Consider the following 25,635-nt stretch of genomic DNA (forward strand, 5'->3'; position numbering starts at 1 on the left):
TTTTGCTCTTGTTGCCCAGGCTGGAGTGCAACTCGGTTCGCCGCAACCTCCACCTCCCGGTTCAAGCGATTCTCCCCCCTCAGCCTCCCGAGTAGCTGGGATTACAGGTATGCACCACCACACCTGGCTAATTTTTGTATTTTTAGTAGAGACAGGTTTTCTCCATGTTGGTCAGGCTGGTCTCATATTCCTGACCTCAGGTGATCCACCTGCCTCAGCCTCCCAAAGTGCTGGGATTACAGGCGTGAGCCACCGCGCCTGGCCCATAACATTCTTATAGGAAGGAATTACATAATTTGGCATTCTTGTAAAAAGAACACATGGATACAGGAAGGGGAACATCACACTCTGGGGACTGTTGTGGGGTGGGGGGAAGGGGGAGGGATAGCATTAGGAGATATACCTAATGCTAAATGGCGAATTAATAGGTGCAGCACACCAGCATGGCACATGTATACATATGTAACTAACCTGCACATTGTGTACATGTACCCTAAAACTTAAAGTATAATAATAATAATAAAAAAAAGGGTTTTGGTAACTTGATACATCTGAACTTTGGCTTAGAAAGATATAATTGCATGAGGCCTACTCATTATAGACACTAATGTGGAGGGTTCAGGAATATCTTGCCATATAGAATAGCTTTGTTCCTGAAAGATGAAATAATTTGATTTTTTAAAACTATGAAACTTGATGGCATTGAAAAATTATTTATGTTCATTTATGGTAGTTATTCTTCAGTCTTCTCTAACCAGGGATTAATTATTAGCAAAAAAAAGTGATGAAAGCATTAACAGAGCTGTCATTAAGAAATAAATTGAATAATTCTTTTGTAATGTGAACTTCCTTTTGCATGTGAATCAATACACCTTAATTGACCAGTCTTGCAATTTGTAGTTTTATACATTCAATCTCCTGAAAGTGATTGTCTTTATTCCTAAGAATCTGATAAATAAGTTATTTTAATTTTCTTATTTATTTATTTTTAATTATTTTTATTCAATATTATTTTTATCATGTTGCTTGTATATTTGAGGAAATGCGACAGACATTTACCTCCAGGCTTCTTTAAAAATATAGGTCAAGAATGCCTCATGCTGTTTCTGAGACCCGACTCAATCACGAACACTTGACATATTCGTAATGTGTTGCAACAGATTTGGGGATAAATCTCTATTCTAGTGACTCCCCATTGAATGCACAGGGCTTATTAAACCCCTACAAAGTAATAGCATTGTGGTCCCCGCTGGACTGCAGAATGCTCAGGTCTTAGATTGGAAGGAAGAAACGTGTTTGAAATCAAAAGATAGGACTCATAATATCTGCATCCTGTCTGCAGGGGCTCCCACTTCAGATGTAGTTATCAAGAGGACTCCAGTGGCTGAAATGGACAGATGAGAAATAAAAATCCTTCCTAATGGAAACAGCTCAGTGTTACATCTTTACATGCAATGCCTACATGTATTTGTTTATTGCAGGTCTGACAAGTATCTCTGAATATCCAATATCTCTGATTGATCCAGTTTTTCAGGCAAAGCTCTACAAAGTTGTGTGATTCTCTAGTTAGCTCCCTTCAACAATGTGTATTTTCTGATTAGCATCCAAAGTAGCTCTTTCAACTGCATGCGTGCTGCAAATGAGTTCTCTCAATAATTAATGCACTTACAGAGAAGAGAGCACCAGAGTAGTCAGCGGTAAGCTTTGTTATTACAGGCACTTATGTTCTTTAAAACCCCAGCCCACGTGCTCATCAACAAAGCCTCTGAGGACCTGGATTCTCTAATTGTCCTCCTATGTGCTTAAGATGCCTATACATAGCAAGACAACTCATGCAGTTATTGATCCAGAAAGAGACACATGATGTGTGAGACTGTGGTGACCATGGGGACATTGGCACAGCATCCCCTGCCCCCAGCACGCTGCCTGCCATCTGCCTGTGTCCCATGGGAGAAACCAGTCCTTGGCTTTAATTGTGGTGACGAGGAGTAGAAGCCAGGATAACGTTGCCTGCATTTATCTGACAGGTCTAGATCTGGGCTCAGTTTCCTTATCTGTAAAATGGGAGCAATAGCAGAATCTAGCATAGAGGGCTGTGGTGAAGAGTAACTTAGATAATGCATGTGAAAGCTTTCCCTGGATTAAGGAATCTGTTTCCACAGGGAGCAGGGCCTTCTTGGGTGTCTCCTGTACTCCCCAGCTCACCTGCCCCATGGCTTGTCAGTCAGGACCCTCTCCAGTTCTCCCATGCGGCGAAACGTAGCAGGGATCCAGAAGAAGTCCAAGGATGCTTTGTGCTTTGAACTCCAGGGTCACCATATTGGGTCACCACGTCATGGGTACTCACCTCCACTGGGTGCAAATGCCCTCAGCATCCCTGTGTGTAAATCTATCATTGCCATAAACACTGGTAAAGGCAAATGCCCAGTCTTAGGACTTGTTTCAGTAAAACCAGCTACGACAAAATTCACTTATATTTTTGGTAATGATTTCTATACTCTATGGCGTCACTTCCTCTGCTTTGCTTCCCTCAACATTTCTCCACATTTCCCTCCTTCCCGTTCTCCCTCCTTCTTTCCCTTCCTCCTCTCTCTTTCTCTCTTTCTCTCATTCCCTCCATTTTTTCCTTTATTTTCCTTCTAATATAGTTTGGCTGTGTCCCCACCCAAATCTCTTCTTGAATTGTAGCTCCCATAATTCCCATGTGTTGTAGGAGGGACCCAGTGGGAAGTAATTGAATCATGGTGGTGGTTTCTCCCATACTGTTCTCATGGTAGTGGATGAGTCTCACAAGGTCTGATGGCTTTATAAGGGATTGCCCCTTTCACTTGGCTCTCATTTTTCTCTTGCCTGCCACCATATAAGATGTGCCTGTCACCTTCCACCATGATTGTGAGGCTTCCCCAGCCACATGGAACTGTGAGTCCATTAAATCTCTTCTTCTTTATAAATTACCCAGTCTCAGGTAACATGAAAACTAACTTCCTTCCTTCCTTTTCCTTGTTTTGTTTCCCTTGTGCTAAAACTTTCATCCACGAAATCAAAGGCATAGAAAAGGGGTAAAAACATGAAGCAGGGGACGGACAAAGAGGTAGCTGAGTGCAATAAGACAGCAAGCGGGGCATACACATCAAGTAAAGTGGTGTGTGTGTGTGAGAGAGAGAGAGAGAGACAGAGAGAGAGAGAGAGGAGAGAGATATGGGAGGGAAAATTTAACTGGAAGAGCAGCATACTGAAAGGGGAAGTTGAGGCATGGAGAAGGAAAGGACTAGCGCTGGCAGGAGGATCCAGCTCATGGTCTGACGGCAGGAGGAACTGAGCTTGAACTCACTTCCATGCCTTCCTTCTGTCCTGCTCACCTACCCGCCCGCACTGCCGGTTCCTTCCCAGTGAGCTAAACCCAGTTAGTGTCTCCAGCCCAGCCCCAGCATGAACACAAAGGCTCACAGAGTCCTGCCTGGGCCTTTAGGACAGGGTCCCCCTGCTGACTTCTTTGGGCTGTAATGGTGGATTTGCACACCATGAACCCACTGTGCTCTGCCCTGAGGCCAATACCCTTCCTGTCAGAGACCCTAAGTGAGGGTGAGGGATGGAGAAGGTGGAGATGGCCAAGCACAGAGAAGGGCTCTGGGAAACTGAGTTCAGGGATTGAGATGCAGGAACATACCAGGGTCAGGGGAGGCTGAGATGAATGAGGCTGGGTGGGTGTGAGGGAGGATGGATAAGAGAGAGGGGAAGAGACACACACAGAGAGAGAGAGAGAGGTATCAGAGAGATGGAAACACACACACAGAGGGAGGCAGAAAGAAAGAAATGCAGCCCTCTAGCCTGGGTGACAGAGCAAGACTCCGTCTCAAAAAAAAAAAAAAAAAAAAAAAAGAAACGTAGCTACACAGATCGGTAGACAGATAAAAATTAGAGACAGAGTCACAAATAGAGAAGGGAAAAGGGGAACATGGTAACCAACTGGGACAGCAGTAAGGAGCAGTGGAGGAAGAGGGCACCAGAAAGGTGAGTACTATGAGATTAAATGTGTATTACCCACAATGAACGGCCCTTGTGGAGCTTTAAAGGCGTGTGCACCATACAATGACCACTGGCCCATCCATCACTGGGGCACCCATTTCTCATTCTTTTCTTATCAGCCTCACCAAAACCCAGTGCAGATCACAGGCTGCACCCATCACTGCCTTTCTGGAGGGAACCCAGGCAGCTGCTTTGACTTCCGCCTTGAGGATGAGACGCTTTACCCATTATTGCAGCATTATGCTTTATTATTTGACATCATGCTTCATTTCTCATCCTTCTGTTGCTGCCCTCTGGGGACCTTCAGTGCCATTAATGTCTCCAAAAGTTCTGATTAAATAAGTCAGCATTGATTTCTCCCTCTTTCTCTAACCACTTTGCATACTAGTATCACAAGCACCTCCTCGCCTCTGGTCCTGAAATGTACAGATTCCTCCTGCAGGTCCCACATCCATCAGAAGATACGCACTCAGAGCTTGTCTCCCTCCACTAAGGGTGCAGTAGAGCCATGGTTGGCCTGACTGTGTGAAAACTGCTGAACTAAACCTGCCTCCTTTTAGCTGAAACTCAGGAAAGCAAAACTTCCTGAACTTTCTCAATCTATTCAGACACATGCAAAGTTTGAATGTATTTCAGTTCTTGGAAAAAGGATGGCAAAATCAATACTGAAATAACAAGAATGAAGCAATTCAGAAAATGAATGTGCATTCCATTAATCCATCATCAAACAATGGTTCTTGCTATCTCCCAGGCACAACACTAGGGAAAAATATCTGAACACTAGATCAGAGGCTCTCCACTGAGGGTGGTTTTGTCCCCAGGGGACATGTAGCAAAGTCTGGAGACATTTTGGTTGTCACAATGCAGGGGAGGGTGACACTACTGATACCTATTGGTCAGAGGCCAGGGGTGCTGCTCAACATCGCCCAATGCTCAGAACAGCTCCTGCCACGAAGAATTATCTGGCTTCAAATACTAACGGTGCTGCTGTTGAGAAACTCTATTTTAGATTATCAGAATTCATAATGCCAAGTGTTCCTTATTTCACTTTAATTCTATTTATAAAGCATTGAATTCAACCAGGATAAGCAGTTGTACCCCTCAACCTCAGAATACTAGTCCACAAGGAGTTACGACCTCAGTTCTTTATGGAAGAAAATAAGAGATGGTCCAACGGAACTGTAATCAGAAGGCAAACCCCCCATGTCTTTCTCCATTGGCATCCACTGAGGTGGGAGCTGAGTCCAGTGGAAAGAGCAGTAGCTACAGAGTGCAGGGCTTGATGTTGAAATCCTGTCTCTGCCTCTGTTTCTGCCTCCAGGTAGTTTTGTGACCCTTTTGAGCCTCGGTGCTCTTGCCTTCAGTCAAATGAAAGAGGCACAATACTTTCTAAAGGCACCTTGAAGCCTAAAAGAGCCCTTCTTATGCTCTGAGCTATCTCACCTCTGAAAACTGGTTATAAACATCTGTATTGGGAATTTATGGATAAGGGTGGAACAAATAAAATGCATTTCTGGGGGCCAGATATTCCAAGGCACTTTGCAGTAGCCTTCTTCCTCTTCCTCTGCAATGCTTTGTTAGTTGGAGGCTGTGAACATGCAGATGCTTTCCCAAATTTGTGGGAATGAATGTGAATCACAGTTTTTGGGGCTTCAGTCTCCTCTGTGGACACGTAAAAAGGAACTTTCATCAATTTTTAACAAGGTTTGAGATCTATGCCTGGATAGAGCTGGATATTGATGCAAAAGTAAGAAGCAAAGGATGATTTCCTTGAGTTCCAGCAATTTCAATAAAAAACACAGAGACCAGACTTGCAACAACAATACAGTGTCAAAGAGCTGGTTCCCAAAGGGGAGCATAGAGTCCACCCATACCAGAGACAGACGAGATCTAACACTTTTTGAGTTTCATATTAATGTTGCAGCATGGTAATGAAAACTAGTAAAAGAATCTCTCTTGGTAAATGAATCTTCACTCCCAAACGGCAACCAGGAAAAACCCTAAATAAATAATGTGAGATTGATATCAGAGGCCCATGTGCAGGGACTCGATTACAATTCTTGGCTTGTACTCAGGGGCCCTCATGCATTTTTTAAGAGCTCATCAATATTGTGATCCTTCTGCTTGCTGGTGAACTTTAAAAACTACACCGAGGTATAAAAGTAGGGCTTTGACTTTGTTGAGGCTCATGATTCTTCTCAGGTAAAGTAGATCTGAATAAAAGTGGGATTGGAAAATCTTCCCTGGCCTTTAGGCAAGCACAGAACTCAGCAGTGGTTTTGGAGCACCCACTGTGGAACGATCCATGAGATCCAAAGACGGATACAGTTCCCACACAACAGCCACGAGGAACCACACATTGGGGACCACCTGAAGCAGAACCCTGGCTCGGGGCTTGCCCTTTTTCTGCCATGAGGCTGACAGAGCTGTTTCTACAACAATGTGCATCTTGAATCATCTCACAGAAGGAGCTGAGTTAGGCTGGAAATGAGAGAATTCCAGACAGAGGGAAGGTATATTTGTGGAGTTGTAGGAGGCCAGAAAGTTGAAGGCTGGAGACCAGGGGTCAAGGTTGGAGGCTAGAGACCAGGGGTCGAGGCTGGAGGCTGGAGACCAGGGGTCGAGGCTGGATGCTAGAGACCAGGGGTCAAAGCTGGAGGCTAGAGACCAGGGGTCAAGGTTGGAGGCTAGAGACCAGGGGTGGAGGCTGGAGGCTAGAGACCAGGGGTCAAGGTTGGAGGCTGGAGACCAGGGGTCAAGGCTGGAGGCTAGAGACCAGGGGTCAAAGCTGGAGGCTAGAGACCAGGGGTCAAGGTTGGAGGCTAGAGACCAGGGGTCGAGGCTGGAGGCTAGAGACCAGGGGTCGACGCTGGAGGCTAGAGACCAGGGGTCGAGGCTGGAGGCTAGAGACCAGGGGTCGAGGCTGGAGGCTAGAGACCAGAAGTCAAGGCAAGGAAGACATGGTTGACCCCTCAGACGCTTGTAAGTCTCTACCATGAGAGCAGCAGGAAACCATGGAAGGGGGTTAAACGAAGAAGGTTGACTCTTACTGGAAATGATGGCTTGTTTCCCCTTTCTGGTTTGGGATACAGGATGCCTTAGACCCTGGTGCCAGCAGAGTGTACAGGAGGCCACGCTGGAAGACGATGGTCTTTGCTGTCTTCTTCTTACCTTTCTGTATGCTCCCTGGGCCTTCATGTGGCTTTAGCTTCTCACGAGGCCTCACTGGGCTGTGTGTGTGTGTGTGTGTGTGTGTGTGTGTGGTGTGTGTGCGCGCGCGTGCGTGCATGTAGGTGGTGACTGACCGTCTTCTACGAGCTGGGCTTTGTATTATTTCTTGACCTTCTCAAGATTTGCCTGTCTCACGTCTTCAGAACCCATTGCCTGCAGTCTTTGATACACACTATTCTGATAAATGAATGAGACTGTGAGGAGTGTTAATTTAAGATATTAACCCTTTTATGTCTTAGGGTAATACCCAGTGTCTTTTTACTCATGAGATATTCAATCAGTAGGGGTTCAATACATGAGTGTCGTATATTTGTGTTTTAACCGGGTCTGTGTGAGATGCAGTGAACGTTCAGTTAGCCTGGGCAGCCTTCTCTCTTGTCGTCTGTGGCGCTGGAATCTGGGAGCTTCCTTCTGGTCACTCAGCAGGGACAACGAGGTCTCTACCCCCACATCACTGTTCTCTCAGCATGCCTCCCCCATCACTTTCCACCTCTCGAGGAACTGGCGCAGCCCAGGATTTCGCAACGATTAGAACTGAACCCCAATAAGCTACCCAAGAAAAACAGTGAGCCTTTTAAGGGGCTCAGAAGTCAGAGAAAAGAATCAGAACACAGGGAATACATGTTCTGGAACAAGAGGACACAAACACCAGCTTAGCAACTGCAGCAAGTACAATGAACCAGCCAGACCACCAGACAGGGTCAGAGGTACAGGGGATGGCCTCTTGAACACAGTGGCAGGAGGCTGGGTGCAGGGTGGTGGCTGCAAAAGACCCCATGGACATATATGCTAAGCTTTTATTTCAGGCAATGGGCTTAGAGTTCTAAGCTTGAGAACCCCTCAGAACAGGTCCTACTGTCACTTTCTGAGTCTGAGGGACAGCTACTAAGAAGACACTGAAATTCTACGAGAGCCCTTAAGAAGCTAAAATTGCAAATACTCCTCAGAGAGACCTGGTTTTCCAGCAGAAATCAGGATTAGCACATGCCAATATTTAGGTCGACATCGAGTGGGTGTGAACAGCAGTATGTGGAGGCTTTGCTGGATGGCTTTGTTGGATGGCCCCAGGGTTCTTTTAACCTAAAATTCTATGGGAGTGTTTGAAAGGTCATAGTTCAGAGGGAACTCTTGATCCCTGTTGTGAACGCCGAGCTCATTCCTATCTCCTGGCCTTTATCTTTGCTCAGCTCTCTGGACCACCAGAAGGATCTTTGCAGGGCTCCTTCCATCCCATCATTTACGTCTCATTGCCTGAGAGGCCTTTCCGGGCCATTCTTTCCAAAATACTCCCCTCCCACGTTTTATCCCCTTCCTGGATTTGCTTCTCCACCCAGCACTCACCACGGTCAGGAACGATACTATTTGTTTACTTGATCAGTGTCCGTCTCCCTCCCGGGAACAGAAGCTCCTTCAATGTGGATCTCTGTGGGTCTTGTCTATCACTGCATCCTCAGTTCCCAAAACAGGACCAGTCATTTAGTGTCCACTCAACACATGCATGGCAAAGAAAGACAGGGGAGCAGGGAGGCTGAGAGGGAGGGAGCAAGCCTTCCTCTAGAAGGGTGGAACGCAGAGCAGTGCAGTGAGAATATGTGTGTGCCTGTGTGTATCCATGCGTGGGAGCATGTGCTTATGTATCCACGTACATGTGCATGTGTGTCAACATATATGTGTGTCCATGCATATGTGCGTGTGTGTGCACAAGTACCCATGCATGTGTACTTGTGTGTGAATGTGTATGTGTGCATGCATGTGTGTGCCCAAGCACACATGTGTAGGCATCAAAGAGACTTGCATTTGAAAGGAGACCCTTAGTATAATATTTATGATAAACATTTCAAAATTGAGTTTTAGTGATGTGCAAAACGGAGGAGGAAGATGCAAGCCCCGAGGCTTGGCACCCCAGCTGCCTAAGCCAAGTCCTCAGGCAGTGAGGGAGATGTAGGTAAGTGAAGCTGGGGGTGGGGGTTATTTAGCTCTGAAGATTGGATTGCTGGTGTCTTGTTTTGATTTAAGAGCCAACATGAGTGATACACAGACTTCAGACAGGGAAAACAGCATGGTCAAAATGACAACTGAGAATACGGTGGCCAGCCTTGGTCAGAATAGTGCTGACCTGCGCAGAGGTAGGCTCTTTCTTCAGGTAAGGGCTCCTCCAGGTAAGGGCTCCTGGCCTCTCTGCATGCCTTGGGGCCCGCCTCTTACTCTCCACCCTCACACCCTCAGGAGAGAGTGATGCAAGATGAATGGATCCTCAAATTAAAATCCAGTAACTGTTTCAAATTACTGGCAATTCAGTGAATTAACAAGTTGGCACCAGGCCATGGCCCTTTCCCACTAAAAAAAAAAACAAAAAACCTCAAATGCATTCCCCAAGGAAGGGGCTGAAACTCATAACCTTGTATCTGGGGCCCAGAGGGCATGAGCACAGAGATCCAAAGGGGCGGATGCTTTCCCTACCGCTAGTGGGGCAGGCTGTGTTAGGGTGCATGTCTGAAGCTTGAAATTGAATTAAGTAGCTTCATGTAATGGCTTCTCTTGATGGCACAGGATAAACATCATAAATAAAGAAGAAGCAGCAGCAGTAATCCAAGAATGTTTGCAACTGGCTCAAAATGCTACCTGAAACCAAGAATTGGTACTGTAATCAAAGAATTGGAAGCCACCTTGACCCAGAGGAAAAAAATTGTTAAACTTTGCAGCTATTTCTCAGAAGAATAGAGAATTTTGTTCTCTGTTTGTAGAGATGGGAATAGTCATCCCTTATGGAAGAAGACAATAATTTGCTGCGTTTTTAGGACTTGTAATTGTACAGGCAAATTCAAAATTCAGGTATCATTAAAATTACAGCTAGATAATGCTGCATGCTTTGTGGATAGCTATCCTCATTTCATGGGAGAGCACCCTTTTATCTGTTGAAGAGATGTCTTTTTTATTTGCTAAGGGCAAGAACGGAAAATAAGTCGCTTTGATTAAAGGTGCTGAAAGTTGGAGTAGTTTAAATGTCCTTTTGTATTTGACTATAATTTCTCGTAATTGAAATATTTTAACCAATTTAACCAATTGGTTTTGTTGTCACAACCATGATATATTCATTCATACAATAATGTTTATGAAGCACCTACTATGTGCCAGACACAGTCTGGCCACATATGTGTATATTATACACACACACAGGAGATATATATATATATATATAGTTTTAAGTATGTAGTATTGAGTATTCAATACTATTAATTCATTTAAAAATATTTCTTGCATGATAACTACTTGGCTGTCAGGTATCTGCTAGACCCTGAGAAGGAAGTATGACTATAACTAAGACATGTTTCCTATTTTTCTGAAGCCACAATCTGGCCAAATTCATGTAACTTGATCGCAATTTGCAGAGAATTTCAAAGTTTGGGGATCATAACTATTTGTACTGAAGACAGAAAAAATAAAAAGGGAAAGAGAAAAAAAGGACCATCAAAAAAGAAGCTCTAAAGTTGAGGAGGAAGATATTGAGATATTTGGAAGACTATAAACGGAAACAGACATGACTAATATCATCTAGCGTGAAGAGGGCATATAGGAAAAGAATGTGATTTAAAAGCACAGCTCTAGGAGCTGCTAATTGTATCACAAGCTCTAGTTAGCAGAATAGTAAATTGCAACCTTGTATTTTGTGCCCAATGTTGAATTTAGTAGAATTATAAAGGAGCGATGGAAAAGTTTCCAAAGGCTGAAATATTTTCTAAAGCATATCAGATGTTCAATAATAATGCAGTCATCTAGACAAAACAAAGTTTGTGGACATTTGAACTTGCATTGATTTAAGAGATTATTCAAACCTACATTTATAAAATCATTTTACTCTGAATAGTATATTAAGACAACAGTAACTTAGCTATGATCTTCCATTGCTCTAATGGATACAGGCAACAATGTCATGAGCAAAGGTCAAATTTTTAAGAACCAGTCCAACAATATGAGCAGCATGCCATCAAAAACAAGCTTCAACCCTGTAATTATGTAAAGGCCTGCACAAATAGGACAGTCTTTTAACCTAGAAGCTCATTCTGTGCCCTAAATCACACACAAAGGGAAAATGACAGCATGTTATCTCAGGTGGAAACGTAACGTACTTAACTGGGTGACACACAATTGAGGTGGGTGCCTGCTAGGACTTCAGTGGTCACTGGAGAAAACTAAAAGCAAGAAGGAAGAGGAGGCCAGCAGTACAACTGGAGTCACAATGGGGATTCTAACAAGCCAGTGCCAGAAACAACGACTAATATGGATGAGTGCCACCTCTGCTGACCTCGTCACCTGTATAATGCTACGTGCATCTAACAGAAGCCCAGTACACAGTCACCAATGCCATTCCCATTTTACAGACGCAGGAACTGAAGCTGAGAACGCCTATACAACATGCCCACAGGCTTATGGTCTTCTCTCCAGTCTTCCTCACCTTCAGGCTGAAGAGCTGCAGAAAGTCATGGCATTTATCCTGCATTTTTCTCCATTTGCCTTGCAAATAAATGCCAACAACACCAAAAAAAAAAAAAAAAAATAGTTGAAATAAAAACACCCACAAATAACAACTCGTCTTTTCCCCTGAGGAGGTAGACAGAATGAAAATAAATGAAGCCATTATTCTTTATTGGATGCTGGCACGAATCTTGAGCTGGTATGAAAGATTATTTGCTGGATAAACAATTCTTATTTTATATATTTTTATGCATTTATAAAGCTCATTTCAGCTAGGCCTTGTCCCATAAAACCCAAGGGAATTGTAGTAATTCAAAAGTGAAGATACATTTTTGAAATGGAACCAGAACAGTGGTGTAGAAAATGGGTAAAATGAGAAACAAAACTGGATTCAATAAGATTGGATAGATCAGTCTGTGAAGGAAAGTCTACAGGCAGCTATTTCAGGGTGAAAAAGAAAAAGTGGTTCTTCAGATGAGAACTACAATTGGCTGCCATAGGTTGGATTCCATCTGAAGATGTGTTTTATTTGCCCTGTACAATGGTTTACAAATATCCAAGCCAACACTAAAAAGCTGTGAATTTCCATATAAAACCAAGATTTCTGGCTTCTCTTGAAACACAAGCCCATACTAAGACCCCCATTTCCACTTGCGATCAGTTGGCAGGGCCTTGCTAGAGTCTTTTCCTTTAGACAGTAGTGAACCCTGAAATGGCCCATGTCCCCATCACTCCTTTGACCCTGTTCTCTAGCCTCTGCATTCTATTATCTGCCAGGCCCTGCTGACCTCAGAATTTGCAGCTTTCACAACCCAGACGATTCACAGGTGTTCGAGTTGAAGACCAAACTACTGGCTGACCTAATGTTAGCCAGTTACCATCACCTTGTGTAATTCAGTGAGGCCAAGTCCCAAACACTGGCTATAGTAAAACCTCTCCCCTTTCAGAAGCCCTCAGTGCGGCAGTTTTAAAACACAGCCCTCACATTTTTGACAGTCTTCTCATCAAGCAGTGGGGGCCTCTTTCTCTGGAATCAGGGTTTCTTGGGCTCTGGGACTGCTTGCCCAATAGAATATGACAGAAATGATAGCTGTGTCAGTTTCCAGGCCCAACCTAAGGAAACTGGCTATTTCCACAGACTGTATCTTGGACCATTTGCTGCTAGAACCCAGCCACCACGCTGTGAGGAAGCTAAAGCACCTTGTGGAGAGGCCAGCACAGGGAGAACACAGCCAGGTCAGTGAGCCACTTTGGAAGTGGATCCCCAGCCCCAGGAGAGCCTCTGCAGCATGGTACCCTCACCAGGCCCCGCCCAAATTTCAGATTCATAAAGTAAGTGACGGCTGTAGTTTTAATCCAATGAACTTTGGGATGGTTTGTTATGTAGCCATCCATAAACAGAGCACCCATTTGGTCTGAACACTGAGAAGGGCTTTCACAGCAGATGAGGCAGAACCAGGAAGGTACACTTCCCTAAGAGACGGCCCCCAGGTGGTCTTGCTCACCTACCTGGCCGATGTGCCTTTGGAACTGCCATATTCATTACTCTTCCTCCATCCTGAGGTTTGGGGGGAGATGCAGTGAACCTGCAGATTCCCGATTCGGAAGGGGTGCTGGAGGTCAGACTGTCCGTGTACTCATTTGTCCCTGCCGTCAACTGTTCAGATGACGTGTCTGATATGAAGCACTCCGTGATGGTGAACTTGGCGTGCCTCAGTTGCTCTTCCATCTTGGCGTGTTCATAGGCCCTGGCCAGTTCTTCGTAAGTGGAGGAGGCACTTTCTGTGGAGACCATGCTGCTTCTTGCTCGATCTACACCAGGAAAGAGAAAAACAAGATGAATGACTCACCATCAGAAGTCTGAACCAACGGCATGGCCCCTCCTGGCTTGGGGCTGTTTTCTTCCAGATCATGGTGGGTCCTGGTAGGAGTTCTGGCTCCTTGTCAGAGGCTCCTGCCTTAGGCACTCTGAGGCCAGCTTCACACGTCTCAGCAGATCCGGCTAAGGGAAGCTTTGTTGCAACCAAATTGCTGTAGTCAGATGTCCCAGCTTGGGACGTTTCCATAAATAAGTAATGCCTTCCCTTTAAAAAAATCCTGCTTTTAGTGAAAACAGTAGGAGTGGCAGCAGCCCCCTCTCTGCTCCAACCTGCAAATGGATCTGTGCCCTAGAGACTCTTTAATTGGCATGAATGATTTGAGCTGCAGTTCAGCTTCTGGGGCCTCAGCTCAGGAAGGAAGACGTGACGATATTTAGAAATAAAGATGTCACGTTGCACGGAAGTTGGCCACAAGCCAGAATGGTCCCCAAACCCTGGGATGCATCTTCTGTTGTGATTATCCTCTATGGGGACTAGAAAACCATCAGGACAAAAACCAGTGCCCACATGCCTTTGAGCTGGGCCACGTCATCTTGGTCAGGGAGATGTCTGCATTTCAAATGCACTAAAAAGTTTTAAGGTCACCTCTGTGTGGAACTCTGAGACTCTTCTAAGAGAAATCACAGCCATAAAAATAAATTCACATGGCGACGAACCTCCTCTGGAACACTGTTTTTGAAGTATATCATCAAGAACAAAAGAAAAATGAGTATTAAAATTTCCTACAGCTATTAGATTCAGATGTAATTTCTTTTCAAAATTTAAGAGGGGGTGGTGGGCAACCCAGTGCTATTCTTAGGGCCTGTCTTCTCTCTGAAGTGAAAACTTGGTGGTTGATGGCATAGACTGGATGACTTACCTTATAACCAACCCCTGTTTAATTGTCAAACGGATCAGCCTGTGTTCCCTATAGAGGGTGCTATGACCTCATCATGTAACTTCAAGTGCAGTGTCTTAATCCTGGAGATGGTAATGGGTCAGACGCCCTCAGAGTGTAATCAGCAATTATTGCAATCACGGGGGCAAAAATTTAAAAATGTCTCTATTTCTCCCAGTGGGGTAGGAACTAAATGGAGAAATAAGCTTCGGTCTAAGATTCAGGACACCTGCAGAATAGATGCAGTTTGGCTCTGTTTTGCCTTGTGTGGAGTAAAGGCTGTGCAGTTGTATTGGTACCTGTTAGATAAACCGTGTAACAATTTGAAAGTGACCTTCAAAAGAACATAAGTAAGAGGGAAGAAACCCTCTCTCCCCTCCCCAAGGAGCCCATGAAGCTCAAGGTGCGGGGGGGTGGGGTGGGGTGGCGGGGGGGGCGGGGGGGGGGGGGGGGGCCGTGCTGGTCCCCAGGGACGGAGGAGGCAGCGTCAGGGCCTACCTGTGTCTTGCGAGGGGCTGACGCTGTAACTGTCGCTCTCTTTGTCTACTGATCCTGCAGCCCTGGGTGTTGGCAGCCTCCAGTCTGTGGTGAGGGTGTGTGCTGAGATGGTGGGGTGGGGTCGGTTGAGGGTCCACTGGCTGGCATAGCGGTTTCTCGCTGTGGGCCCAGCCTTGGCATTCCTCCTGGTGGTGGGATCTGTGAAGAGCCAAGAATCGTGTCTGTCTTTGTCTGCAGAGGAGTGTGGTCAGCTGAGAGCAAGAGCAGAGGTCAGTGCCACCCACCCAGCGCTGCCGACTCGCCCACGCCCTCCAGGAAAACCTCCTTGACTTCTCCTATGCAGAGGATACTTTCCCTTTCCTTTATGGCTTGAAACCTTCATCTGATACTTACGTGTTTAATCAGCCCTGCAGGGAAAGGAACACCCTACTTGGATTCAGAAGTTACATATTTGAGTCTTGCTCTTGGCCTTTATAATGTTATGACCCTTCTAAAAGCTGGAAATGGAATGAAGGAGACTGACAACAATTACAGGACAAAGCAAGAACATTTCAAATAGTGATGAAGATTATAAAGAAAATAAAACCAATTACTGTGCTAGAGAATGACTTGAGAGAGGTACTTCGGTTACGATGTTTGCAACTGCAACTAAATGGATGATATTACAAAAAATAATGTTATGACCCGATGCACATCATTTAAACTTCCTGGGCATCATCATATTCTGTAAAACAAGGAAGCTCAGCCCAATGTGTTCTAACATGACCTCCTTTCTACAACCTTAGGTGTTGTTATGCGTGAATCACGTCCCCCCAAAAGACATGTTCACGTCCTAACCCCCAGGACCTCAGAATGTGTGATCTGGTTTGGAAATAAGGTCATCACAGATGAAATTAGCTAAGACGAGGTCATATTGGAATCGGGTTGGCCCTTAATCCACTGTGACTGGTGTCCTTATAAGAAGAGGACACAGACACAGGAGGGGCAGGGCCAGGGGATGATGCAGGTGGAGACTGGAGTGCTGCAGCTACAAGCAAATACATTTCTGTGCTGTGAAGCCACCCATTTGGTGGTACTACGTTAAAACAGCTCTAGGAAATGAATACAGATGTTGCCTGTATTTTTGTTTCTCATATTACTACTCATTGTTTTAATAATGACTGTTTTATTCATTAAGTTGAAAGCTCCTAGAGCAGAGGGACCATATTTTTATGTCCCAACTCTCCTTAAGCCCTTTGCCTAAGATAGCACATCTCTTCAATGGAATTGTCCTAACTTTAACAAAGACATCTTGGGTTATTTAATATGGAGAACAAAGGGTTAAGCTGGTGCCAGATGGGTTTCATTTTCTCTAAATCTGGAACCAAAGGCAGCAAGTCGATGGGGTGGACGGAGTTCTTAGCTCAACCCTTTGGTGAGCTAAGAAGGATGTTCCACCAGCAGAGACTGTCAGATACCAGAGTGGGCTACAACATCACCTTTTCTGGAATTCTGTGGAAAATGAGAGAGGTTCAGTTACCTGGAATGATTTTTCTGGGGCTCCAGCCTGGAGGCAGCTTAAGGTCCTAGATGGGTCTTTTCTACCTTTGAATTCTCTGCTTCTCAAAGAGCAGTTTGATACAGTTATATTTCAGTATGGTCTGGCCACTTCTAAACCCAGCAGACTGTATTCACTGTTGGGCTCTCATGAAGTTTCAAAGGAGCAAAACTGACAGGGCCAGTCTGTAATGTTATTGCACCGATTTATTTATGTGCTTTCATGAGCCTGGCAGTGTCTCCAGGGCAGGGGCAATGGTATCCCTCTTTGGATCCATTCATAGAGCCTACAATAATCCCTGGCATACAGAGTTTTCTGAAGGAATTCATAGACCCAGGGTCACTTTATGGAGGCAATGGAAGCTCAGAGAGAAGTGACATAGCTGTTAAGTGATAAAACTATAACCCAAACCTTCTGCCTTTTCGGTTCAGATAATGCCTGTTACTTGACCACATATGGCCAAATCCTGAGTGTCTAAGTTTCCTAGTACTGTGTCTACATGACCCTGGCTTGCTTATAATTCCGTGTTGGAATGTGAAAGGCTAACACTGGGAAGGTGCAATGACTTTGTTTTTAAACGGGAGATTTCCTCGTTGCAAGTTTCTAGTTAATTCGACTTTGAATCTAATCTATCATTCTGTGTTGCTGGAGAGGTATGTTAAGATGGCAGCCAAAGAGATAGATTTTAAGATTTCCTAAATCATCAGAATACTCAATCTTGGTAAATATTCTCTGGGGCATTGATTTTAAGACACATTTCATCCCTTACTTGCACAATTCCATGGAAGACTTCATTAGAAGATTTTTTTGGCCTTGATGAGAATGTAAATGAGTTATGCTGGAGCTCTACACAACCAGGTATGAATGATAATTGGGTTTCTTCACCGAAATGCTAGGAAAGAGGCCCTCAAAAAGACAGAAAAACATTATGATGGGGAAGAGGCTAAATGTCTTCCAGGCACTATCAACTTGATAAGTGGAGCTTAAATAAGTGAAGCTTGTTATTTAAATGCTAATGAGTCTTTTCCAGAAAATTACTCAGTCCCTTACATAAGTTTTGAAAATTCTCATTTTTATTCTTCTTTAAGTTTCTTGCAACTACAACTGTTGTAGCTCATTCTGAGCAGGTTTACTTCTGGCATGGAAGTTGGGGGGTGGTTGGGGGGTATAGTTTGCTAGTCCCACTTCAAGGATACAGTTATTTCCTCCAATCCCCCAAACCTTGACCCTCGTTTCTTCTGCTTGAGCTCACTCCCCAATGGTGAGGCAAAGATCTTCACTGTCATAGCCCCTTTCCTCATTGAGATCACCCTACTTGGAAAATTCCATGGGAAAGTCGCACATGTCAGCCTTGATTCAAAGCCTGGTCTCTTTTCAAGTTAATTTTGTTCATAATCTCTTTTTTCTAGATGAGGACAGTTTTACTGGTGGCCTGATAATGTTGAAAATTTAGGTCATGATATTAGTTTCCTTAAACCACAGCCCTCAGTTCTGTTCTGCATTAGGCAGGCATCCTAGGGTCAAAATTGCCTCAATATGTAGAATACTGGGGTATTTGACACATTTATTTTTTAATAATTTGGTTTTTGGAGTCATTGTTTTGTACCTGAACTGAACTCTGCTGTATGATAATGACTTAAGATAGCAGCTAAAATATAATTTTTACTTGGATTCCACAGGAAGCCTTTTTTGTGTAACTTACTAGCTCATCTACTAAGCAAATAAACGCTGGGATTTACTACCCCTTCATGGAAAGTATTTTGTTAGGCTCCCAGCATTCTAATATAAATAAAACTCGGTGATTAAGCTTCATGCCTGCTCAGCAGCCCATGAGTTGGAGGGCACAGGATATAAATAGCTCATGGCCTTTCAACATGGAGTCTGAACCCTAATTAAGCGTCTGCCCATTGAATCAGATTATTTTAATTATCCTGAGTTTGGGATGAGAGAGGATTTTGTAGATAATAGGTTACAGAACATGTCATATGTACTGTGATCATGGTATTAATCTGCTTTCATCTGTGCCATTGGTTTCCACATCTTGCAGTTGTGGAGGTCCAGCTTTACATAATGAATTTACTAGTTGTCTCAGAGAGAGGATGAAACTGGGAGATCTGAACACTCCCTCATGTAACTAACAAATATTTATCTAGCACTTATTACATCCTGGACCACTGGATGCACCTCACCCACCCCAGGTATTTCCCTCAGGGCCACTGCTAGTCCCATCCTGGGTGACAGAGGGCATTTTTTCTTTCAAAGTCTCAACAATAAAGATTCAAGTCCATGTTGTAAGCTCTTGTCATTGAATGTGCGTATGTGTGAAGTCTATTCTTTAGTCTCTCCATATCCTATATGTAGTATCTCTACCTAAAGGCCACGTAGAATGACTGAGAGTGAGAGCTTTGGAATTAGGCTGCCTGGGCTGGAAGTTCATATTCACTACTCCCTGGCTGTGTCGCTGGCCAAGTGACCTTGTCAGACCTGCCTAATTCCCTAGTCTCTAAGACTAGGTGGTGTTATCACCCACCTTAAGAGCTGTCCTGAAGTTTAAGTGAGATTAATGTGCCCAAGTGCTCCGGGCACATGGGACAGGCACAGCTGGCCCTGCCCATGATTCCTATGCAGCAGACACGACTCAATGTCTTTTCTTTTCCATTCCCATTGTTCTGATCTCAGAACTTGATGGCTGATTGGTATTTATCCACTACATGCCTGTGTCAGACACTGTGGCTAGAATGGGGATGAGGACATGGATAGAGTCCTAGTTTTCCAGTGTATTATAACCCACAGGAAAGACAGAGAAGTAATCAGTGCAGCAGAACCAGCCAAGGGATGTGTTTTCACCACTGACAGCATTACGTAGCAAATTGTTATGATTTCTTCCATCCTCATAAGAATCTGTTGCAACCCTCTGGCAAACTAATAAAATGCCTAGAAACATAACTTCTACAATGCAGTCATTCTGGTATGCAAGCAACATGTTTTAGATGCTTTTCTTAAAAATAAAGAATTCTTGCAATGACAACACAGCCCTAACATATAAAATAGAATCACGATGTGTTCTCTAGCTGAGAAAATAGAGAATACAAATGATGCTCTGCAAATATGCCAAACTGTGGTGAGAAGAACCGGCTCCATGGAATTCACAGAGGTATAAACACCTGGGCAGAGGTGAGAAGCTCTGGTGCAAGAAGCTAGTGGGGGACTGTGCTTCAGAAAGTTCATGGGTTTCAGACTCTTGAACCCACTGTGGGGCCAGTCACCTATCATTTCTAACTCTAAATAAAACATGGAGTGTTGTCAGTCCCTCACACTGTGGTTTTTGAGGAACATTTAATGAAAAAAATGATCCAGAAGATCTTTTACTAATACAGAGGGTTCTGCAAATGCTAAATGAATAAGCTCATTTTGGAGAGTGAGGGGGGAACCAGAGACTGATGCATGCATTTGAGTAGATTTGCTTGATGTTGGTAAACATCATTTAGTGAAATTCAGCACAAAGGACAGAAACATTGTTCTATAAGCTGTAGTGTTTCCCTGTGATCATCAGGCTAAGCCCCAGGGACAGCATCTCAGCACTCTCAGAATGAAATGCACCTGCCAGGCACTGGCTTAGGGGACCCTGCAAGATGAGGACAGCTGTTTCTCTGTCTCACCTTTTCCCTGCCTTTCACTGTGCTCCAGTGCCACTTCCATCCTTATCATGCGGGGAACCTTGGGAGCTTTTCCCTGCTGCCCCTTCTGCTCCTGCTGTGACTCTGATCTTGTTTCATGTCTTCCCCTCACTGGAAGTCCTCCTGAATGACTTGGACCCAAGACAGCCCCTCCCACTGCTCCACGTGCCCGCTGACTCACCATGGCTTCATTCTGTTTCTGTCTCGGACTTACTGATAAATGAAAACTACTTTAGTTCCATATCTAACGTCTGCCCCCTGACTAGGATGAAATGAATGTCTTTTTGCATCTTACTCATGGTGTGTCTTCATCACACAGCACTGAGCCATATATGTAAAGTGAAAACTGAATAAATATTTTTGAGTGCTGAATGAACGCATTAACATTCCCAGCCCTGCTTCCAACTTTATAGCCATGAGATACACACACGTCCCTCCCACATGTGTCCTGCCTGGCACTCGCTGACCACTGGTTTACAGTATCTGCTGTGACTCCAGTTCATGTCTCTGTTGATATTTTACATGCCAACAGATCAACTTCCCCATTATTCTGGGGCTGACCATGCAGCTGGAAGGTTGCCAGTGCTTTTGTTTTGGGCTGCTGCTTCTCCTATCTTAACTATTTATGACTAGCTTTATGCATTCTCGGCTGCTAGCTGACCATTGAAAGGGAGGCAGAAATGCATGTTGCTTTTTACCTGGCAGGAAGAACTGATGTGCTGGAGGGGTCCTGCCCTGTTGCGTTACATGCAGGAAACATTTCTAACCCTTGGGGCAGTGTTTCTCAATGTGGGGTCCAAACAGCCAGCGTTAGAATCACCCAGGGTGTCTGTTACCATGCAGATTCTTAGGACAGAATCTCTTGGTGGATGCCTGGAATTGATATTTAAATAGGCACCGGGTGATTCTGATGCATGTAAAGGTGGAGAACGAGACCCAGGGCATCTGCTCTGTTGTCTCTTTTGCCTGCTCTTCTGCTACCGTTTCCAACAGAATGCTGAAGCCAAGGCTGTATTGCTCTAAAAATCTAATCCTTTCAATATCTATAACTTTTTTTTGATTTAGCAGCAAAAAAGTGGCTCTGAAACCCATTGGAGCAGTGTCTTGAAGTAGCAGCAAGCCACACCAGGCAGTTCACAAGGGAGAAGCCAATGGCTGAAGAGATGTCAAAGCCCTTGAATCATTTTTTTTTTTTTTTTTTTTTTGGAGACAGAGTCTCGCTCTGTCACCAAAAAGGCTGGAGTGCAGTGGCGTGATCTCAGCTCACTGCAAGCTCTGCCTCCCGGGTTCACGCCATTCTCCTTCCTCAGCCATCTGAGTAGCTGGGACTACAGGCACCCGCCACCAGGCTGGCTAATTTTTTGTATTTTTAGTAGAGACGGGGTTTCACCATGTTAGGCAGGATGGTTTCGATCTCCTGATCTTGTGATCCGCCCGCCTTGGCCTCCCAAAGTGCTGGGATTACAGGCATGAGCCACCGCGCCTGGCCTGAATCATTTTTTAAGAGCAAGACTCTGGCACACACCCCTTTGCAAAGCTAATTCCCACTTATATCCCGTTTATGTCTTCAGAATGTATTACTGTGATCAAAGAAGAAAGGGGGGAAGAAGGTTAGACAAAAGGAAGAGGTAAAAGACTTCTTTAGAATGCAGAACGTTCTTGAAAACATTTTTTTAAATGAATTTCAATGCCTGCTGAAACTGTTTTCTGTATATTACAATGTTATTTCATAGGCAATGGGTTTACGTCATAAAGCTCACTGCATTTCGCAAATGCTTCCCAAGCTAGGATTTATGAAGAATAGCTTTTAACATTATAATATTTATTTTTCTAATAATAACACACTATTCTAAGAATGTAAATTTTTGCAAAGAAATTAATTAGAGATTTGAAAGCTAGACATCAAAGTTTCCAAAATGATAATAATCAGGACATCAATTTCTCAGTCTTTAAAGAGATTTAGGAATGATTCCAGTTATGAAGAAATAAGAGTATCCAATTAATAAGCTCTAGATACATATTAGGGGATTCACCTTCATTGCAGTAATTGATTTCCATATATTATGGATGCAAATATTAATAACAAAATCCAACATAATCTTCACATTAACCAGAATTATAATTTTTCTCAAACAGCGTGTTCAGGGGCAAAAGCATAAGCTTTGGGGATAGACAGGTCTGTTGCTGAATCTTGGTTTTACTACTTATGTGTGCAACTTTATGCTGTTTGCATAATTTATCTGAGGCTACAGTTTTCTCATCTGCAGAATAGAGGCTATGATACCTGCTTCATGAGTAGGTATCTTACAGGATTGTTGCAGAGATAACGTGCATGACATCATCGTTCTATCCCAATACTGGCATACAGCAGACATACACTAATGTGGATTACCTTTTTCCTTTCCTGTGTTGCTTAAATTAAAAAAATAAATACATGTACCTGAAATTTCTAGCACTTTTTATAGTAACCAATACTAACAGTAATTCAACTGACATAATAATAGCCAAGATCCATCAATAACAGCTCATTATCCCAGTTAGGGATGTTATCATACCCATTTGTTTCTCAGGCATAGGTATGAAAAGCCACACATTTTCATTTGAGAGAGAAAGAACATTACTATGTTTTCAGCATTGTTAACACCCACACATTTTAAGTGTTGTTGACCACTCACTCGTTCCCGGCCGAGCATCTGAAACATCCACTAAGGGCCCAGTGGCCTGAGACACCGATTGGTAATGGACTGTGTGAGTGACTGTCAAGGACTTCTGCTTAGCTGCCTCTCCAAAGTCAGCATCCGTCAACAGAACCGTGGAGCGATCATCTACAGGATGGCAGGAACACAGAAAGCCAAACACGTTTATCTCCCTTCCAACCACTCCCTGGCCTTTTCTCTCCTGAGGCACTTGTGTTATTGTTAATGACAACCACAATAATAGCCTCATCTAAAGTGACAAAAATGATTGCAAATTCAAGCACTGAATTAGCATTACTCTACAGTGCTAGGAATAGAAGCTTCTTCCTAGGGGTTGGCTTTGGGAGCAATGAGCTAAGAAGAACCATGACTATGGAGAGAAGGAGCTCTCTTTTCTCTTTGGGCTTGGTTTTTCATTAAGCTAACATTGATTTGAACTCTGGATTTATGGGTTTGTCAAAAGCTTCTCTGAGACATCATCTGCAATGCCAGCCCCCTCACCAGTGATGAGGCTGTCAATGAAGATAGGTCCCTTTGGCTGCTGGGAAGCTCTGTTTGCAGGACTAGAAAATCGCCACTGCAGTTCTCTCTACTGAGGTTTGCTCTTATTCTGAACTTGGCTAATGTTTGGAGGGGAAATAAAAGAGAAGAAAACATGCCAGTCTTCAGACCTTATTGATTCCTTTATTTTAAAGGACTCAAGGTATGTTCCTTTTCTTCCCACCTCCTGTAAGCTTTAAGCACTCTAGAACATCCATTAACTGACTTCTCCTATATGATTCACTTGTCAGACTTCCCAAGTCCTACTGCCGTGGGCACTTGAAGGTGAGCGAGGCAGGAGCCTGGGTTTGGATGGGTTCTGGGCATCTTAGTGCTTGGAGCAGGAGCTGCTGTTTGAGCTGGGTCATTATTTGGTGGGCCAGGATTCTCATTACTACCTTGTGATATGTTTCATACTTTTTAAAGAGCTTTTTTACTCCAAGGGAGACTTTGGCTAGGATATATAGATTTTTCATAAAGTTTCAAAGACTGCATCCCAGGATGCTGTTGCTAAGAGTTTAGCAGTCAGCAGGGACCACGCTGCAGCCTGCCCTGACACTGCAACAGGGATGCGAAAGTCATAAACAACACAGCTCGACTTCTGTGTCCAAAAAAGGCTCTGAACAGAATGAACCTTACAAAATCCAATTACTCAGTCTCTGGCAGGAAAGGAAAGCCTCTCAAAGTTAGAATAAAATTTCTTGGCAGAGAAATAGAGGAAAGGCTGCCAAGATGTCTGTGAGTATCCCAGTGCATGGTGCGGTGAGGTTGGCACCACAGCAGGCGCCTGGGCTTGGCTTGGAGGTCCGGCCCCGTGGCGGTCACTCGACTCCTCAAAGAGGGTGGCTCTTCCACAGAGACAGCTTCCTACAACTGGACCCAGCACGAGAGCCTCCGTGTCTACATTTGTTTTTCATTAATGATGGGATATGTCACAGTTTCTAGCAGGCAGGCCCTTTTAGATCACACCAGATGATCTGCGGGGCTAGGTTACACACTTTTCATGGAAAATTTTGGGCGCCTGTCTGATCATGAGGTTAACCATTCATTCTAGCTGGAAATTAATGTCACTGTAATATTGGATTCTTGTGGTCAGAGCGCAAAGCATTTTGAAGCACCACAGTTCCACTTCCCAGTAATTAGAAAATGCCATCGACCAATTGTCAGGCATCACAAGGAGGTCAAGGGCTCTTGCTGATAGATGATCCTGCATGGACTGGGATGGATCTCTGGCTAAGGGTCCTATTTACAAATGGAAATGATTGGCAGGCTTCCTCTGGTGTTAAGCCCCCAGTGACCAGCTCTTGGAAGGCCATAGACCACTCACGGCATCTGCCTAGCTATGTATTTTCATAGTCATATGTAGGATTATTGTCTAGTGAGGTGCATTTAGCAAATATTGTAACCGTGTTATATAACCCTGGTGACCTCCACAAACTGTGTAACCTCTCTACATCTCAGTTACAAAAGAAACTTTTCCTATGTTGGCTGGAAGGGTTAAATTAAATAATGCATATAAAGGGCTTATAAAATTACATGGTCAAAGGAATTACATTCTGATTTTTGAAATTTTTTCGAAGGAAATTTTTAGTTTTAATGCCCAATCTACTGGGTGAAACAAAAGAGATTTCAGGTATACTTTCCCCTTTCCCAAAAAAAGATAATCAAAAGCAAAACATAGTAGCTTATCCCTTGTCCTGATATAAGCAAGCTAATAAAATCTTGTGTACTTTAGGGCAGGTAGTGCCACCTCACATACATGGTTTAACTGAATTGCTTCACTGAAGTTAGCTGATCAAGAGCCACTTTGGACTTGACCAATCTTTCTTTAAGTGCTGCTATGCCTGGACCAAATGTGACTTCAGCCAGGAGAACCCAGGCCTTAGAATTTAGGAGCCATTAGGTCAAGATGTCTCCAGTGGTGGGTGGGGCAGCAGAAGGGCGAGGGTTGATGGAGGAGGTGTTCTGCCCACCTGGCCTCTTACCACTGCCTTCCCAGCAGGAGGCAGCTGGGCTATGTGCTGAGAGTCAGGCAGTTTATCCAGACCAACAAGAAAGGGTTGCCCTGGGACTCATGCCAGCAAACACCTTCCAAAACAAACATAGCCAGGTTTGAAAAGAGGCAGCCTCGGAGCCTGCCTCGGGGTGTTTCCATGGGCACTCAAAAGCTTGGATAACTTCTGGTTGAGGGTTTCTTGGA

General features: G+C 44.2%; 1 protein-coding gene across 1 annotated transcript in view; it reads right to left on the bottom strand.

The window, feature by feature from the left end:
• DSCAM (DS cell adhesion molecule) overlaps positions 1 to 25,635 on the bottom strand; it is an 828,718-nt gene that overhangs the window by 5,958 nt on the left and 797,125 nt on the right. Inside the window, exons 30-32 of the mRNA XM_054468799.2 lie at positions 22,875 to 23,024; positions 14,986 to 15,183; positions 13,240 to 13,542 (exon numbers count right to left, since the gene is read on the bottom strand). Of these exons, the coding sequence (XP_054324774.1) occupies positions 13,240 to 13,542; positions 14,986 to 15,183; positions 22,875 to 23,024 (651 nt within the window). The remainder of the gene's footprint in view (positions 1 to 13,239; positions 13,543 to 14,985; positions 15,184 to 22,874; positions 23,025 to 25,635) is intronic.

This window comes from Pongo pygmaeus, chromosome 22, assembly GCF_028885625.2.
Source record: "Pongo pygmaeus isolate AG05252 chromosome 22, NHGRI_mPonPyg2-v2.0_pri, whole genome shotgun sequence".
NCBI classification, from domain to species: Eukaryota; Metazoa; Chordata; class Mammalia; order Primates; family Hominidae; genus Pongo; species Pongo pygmaeus.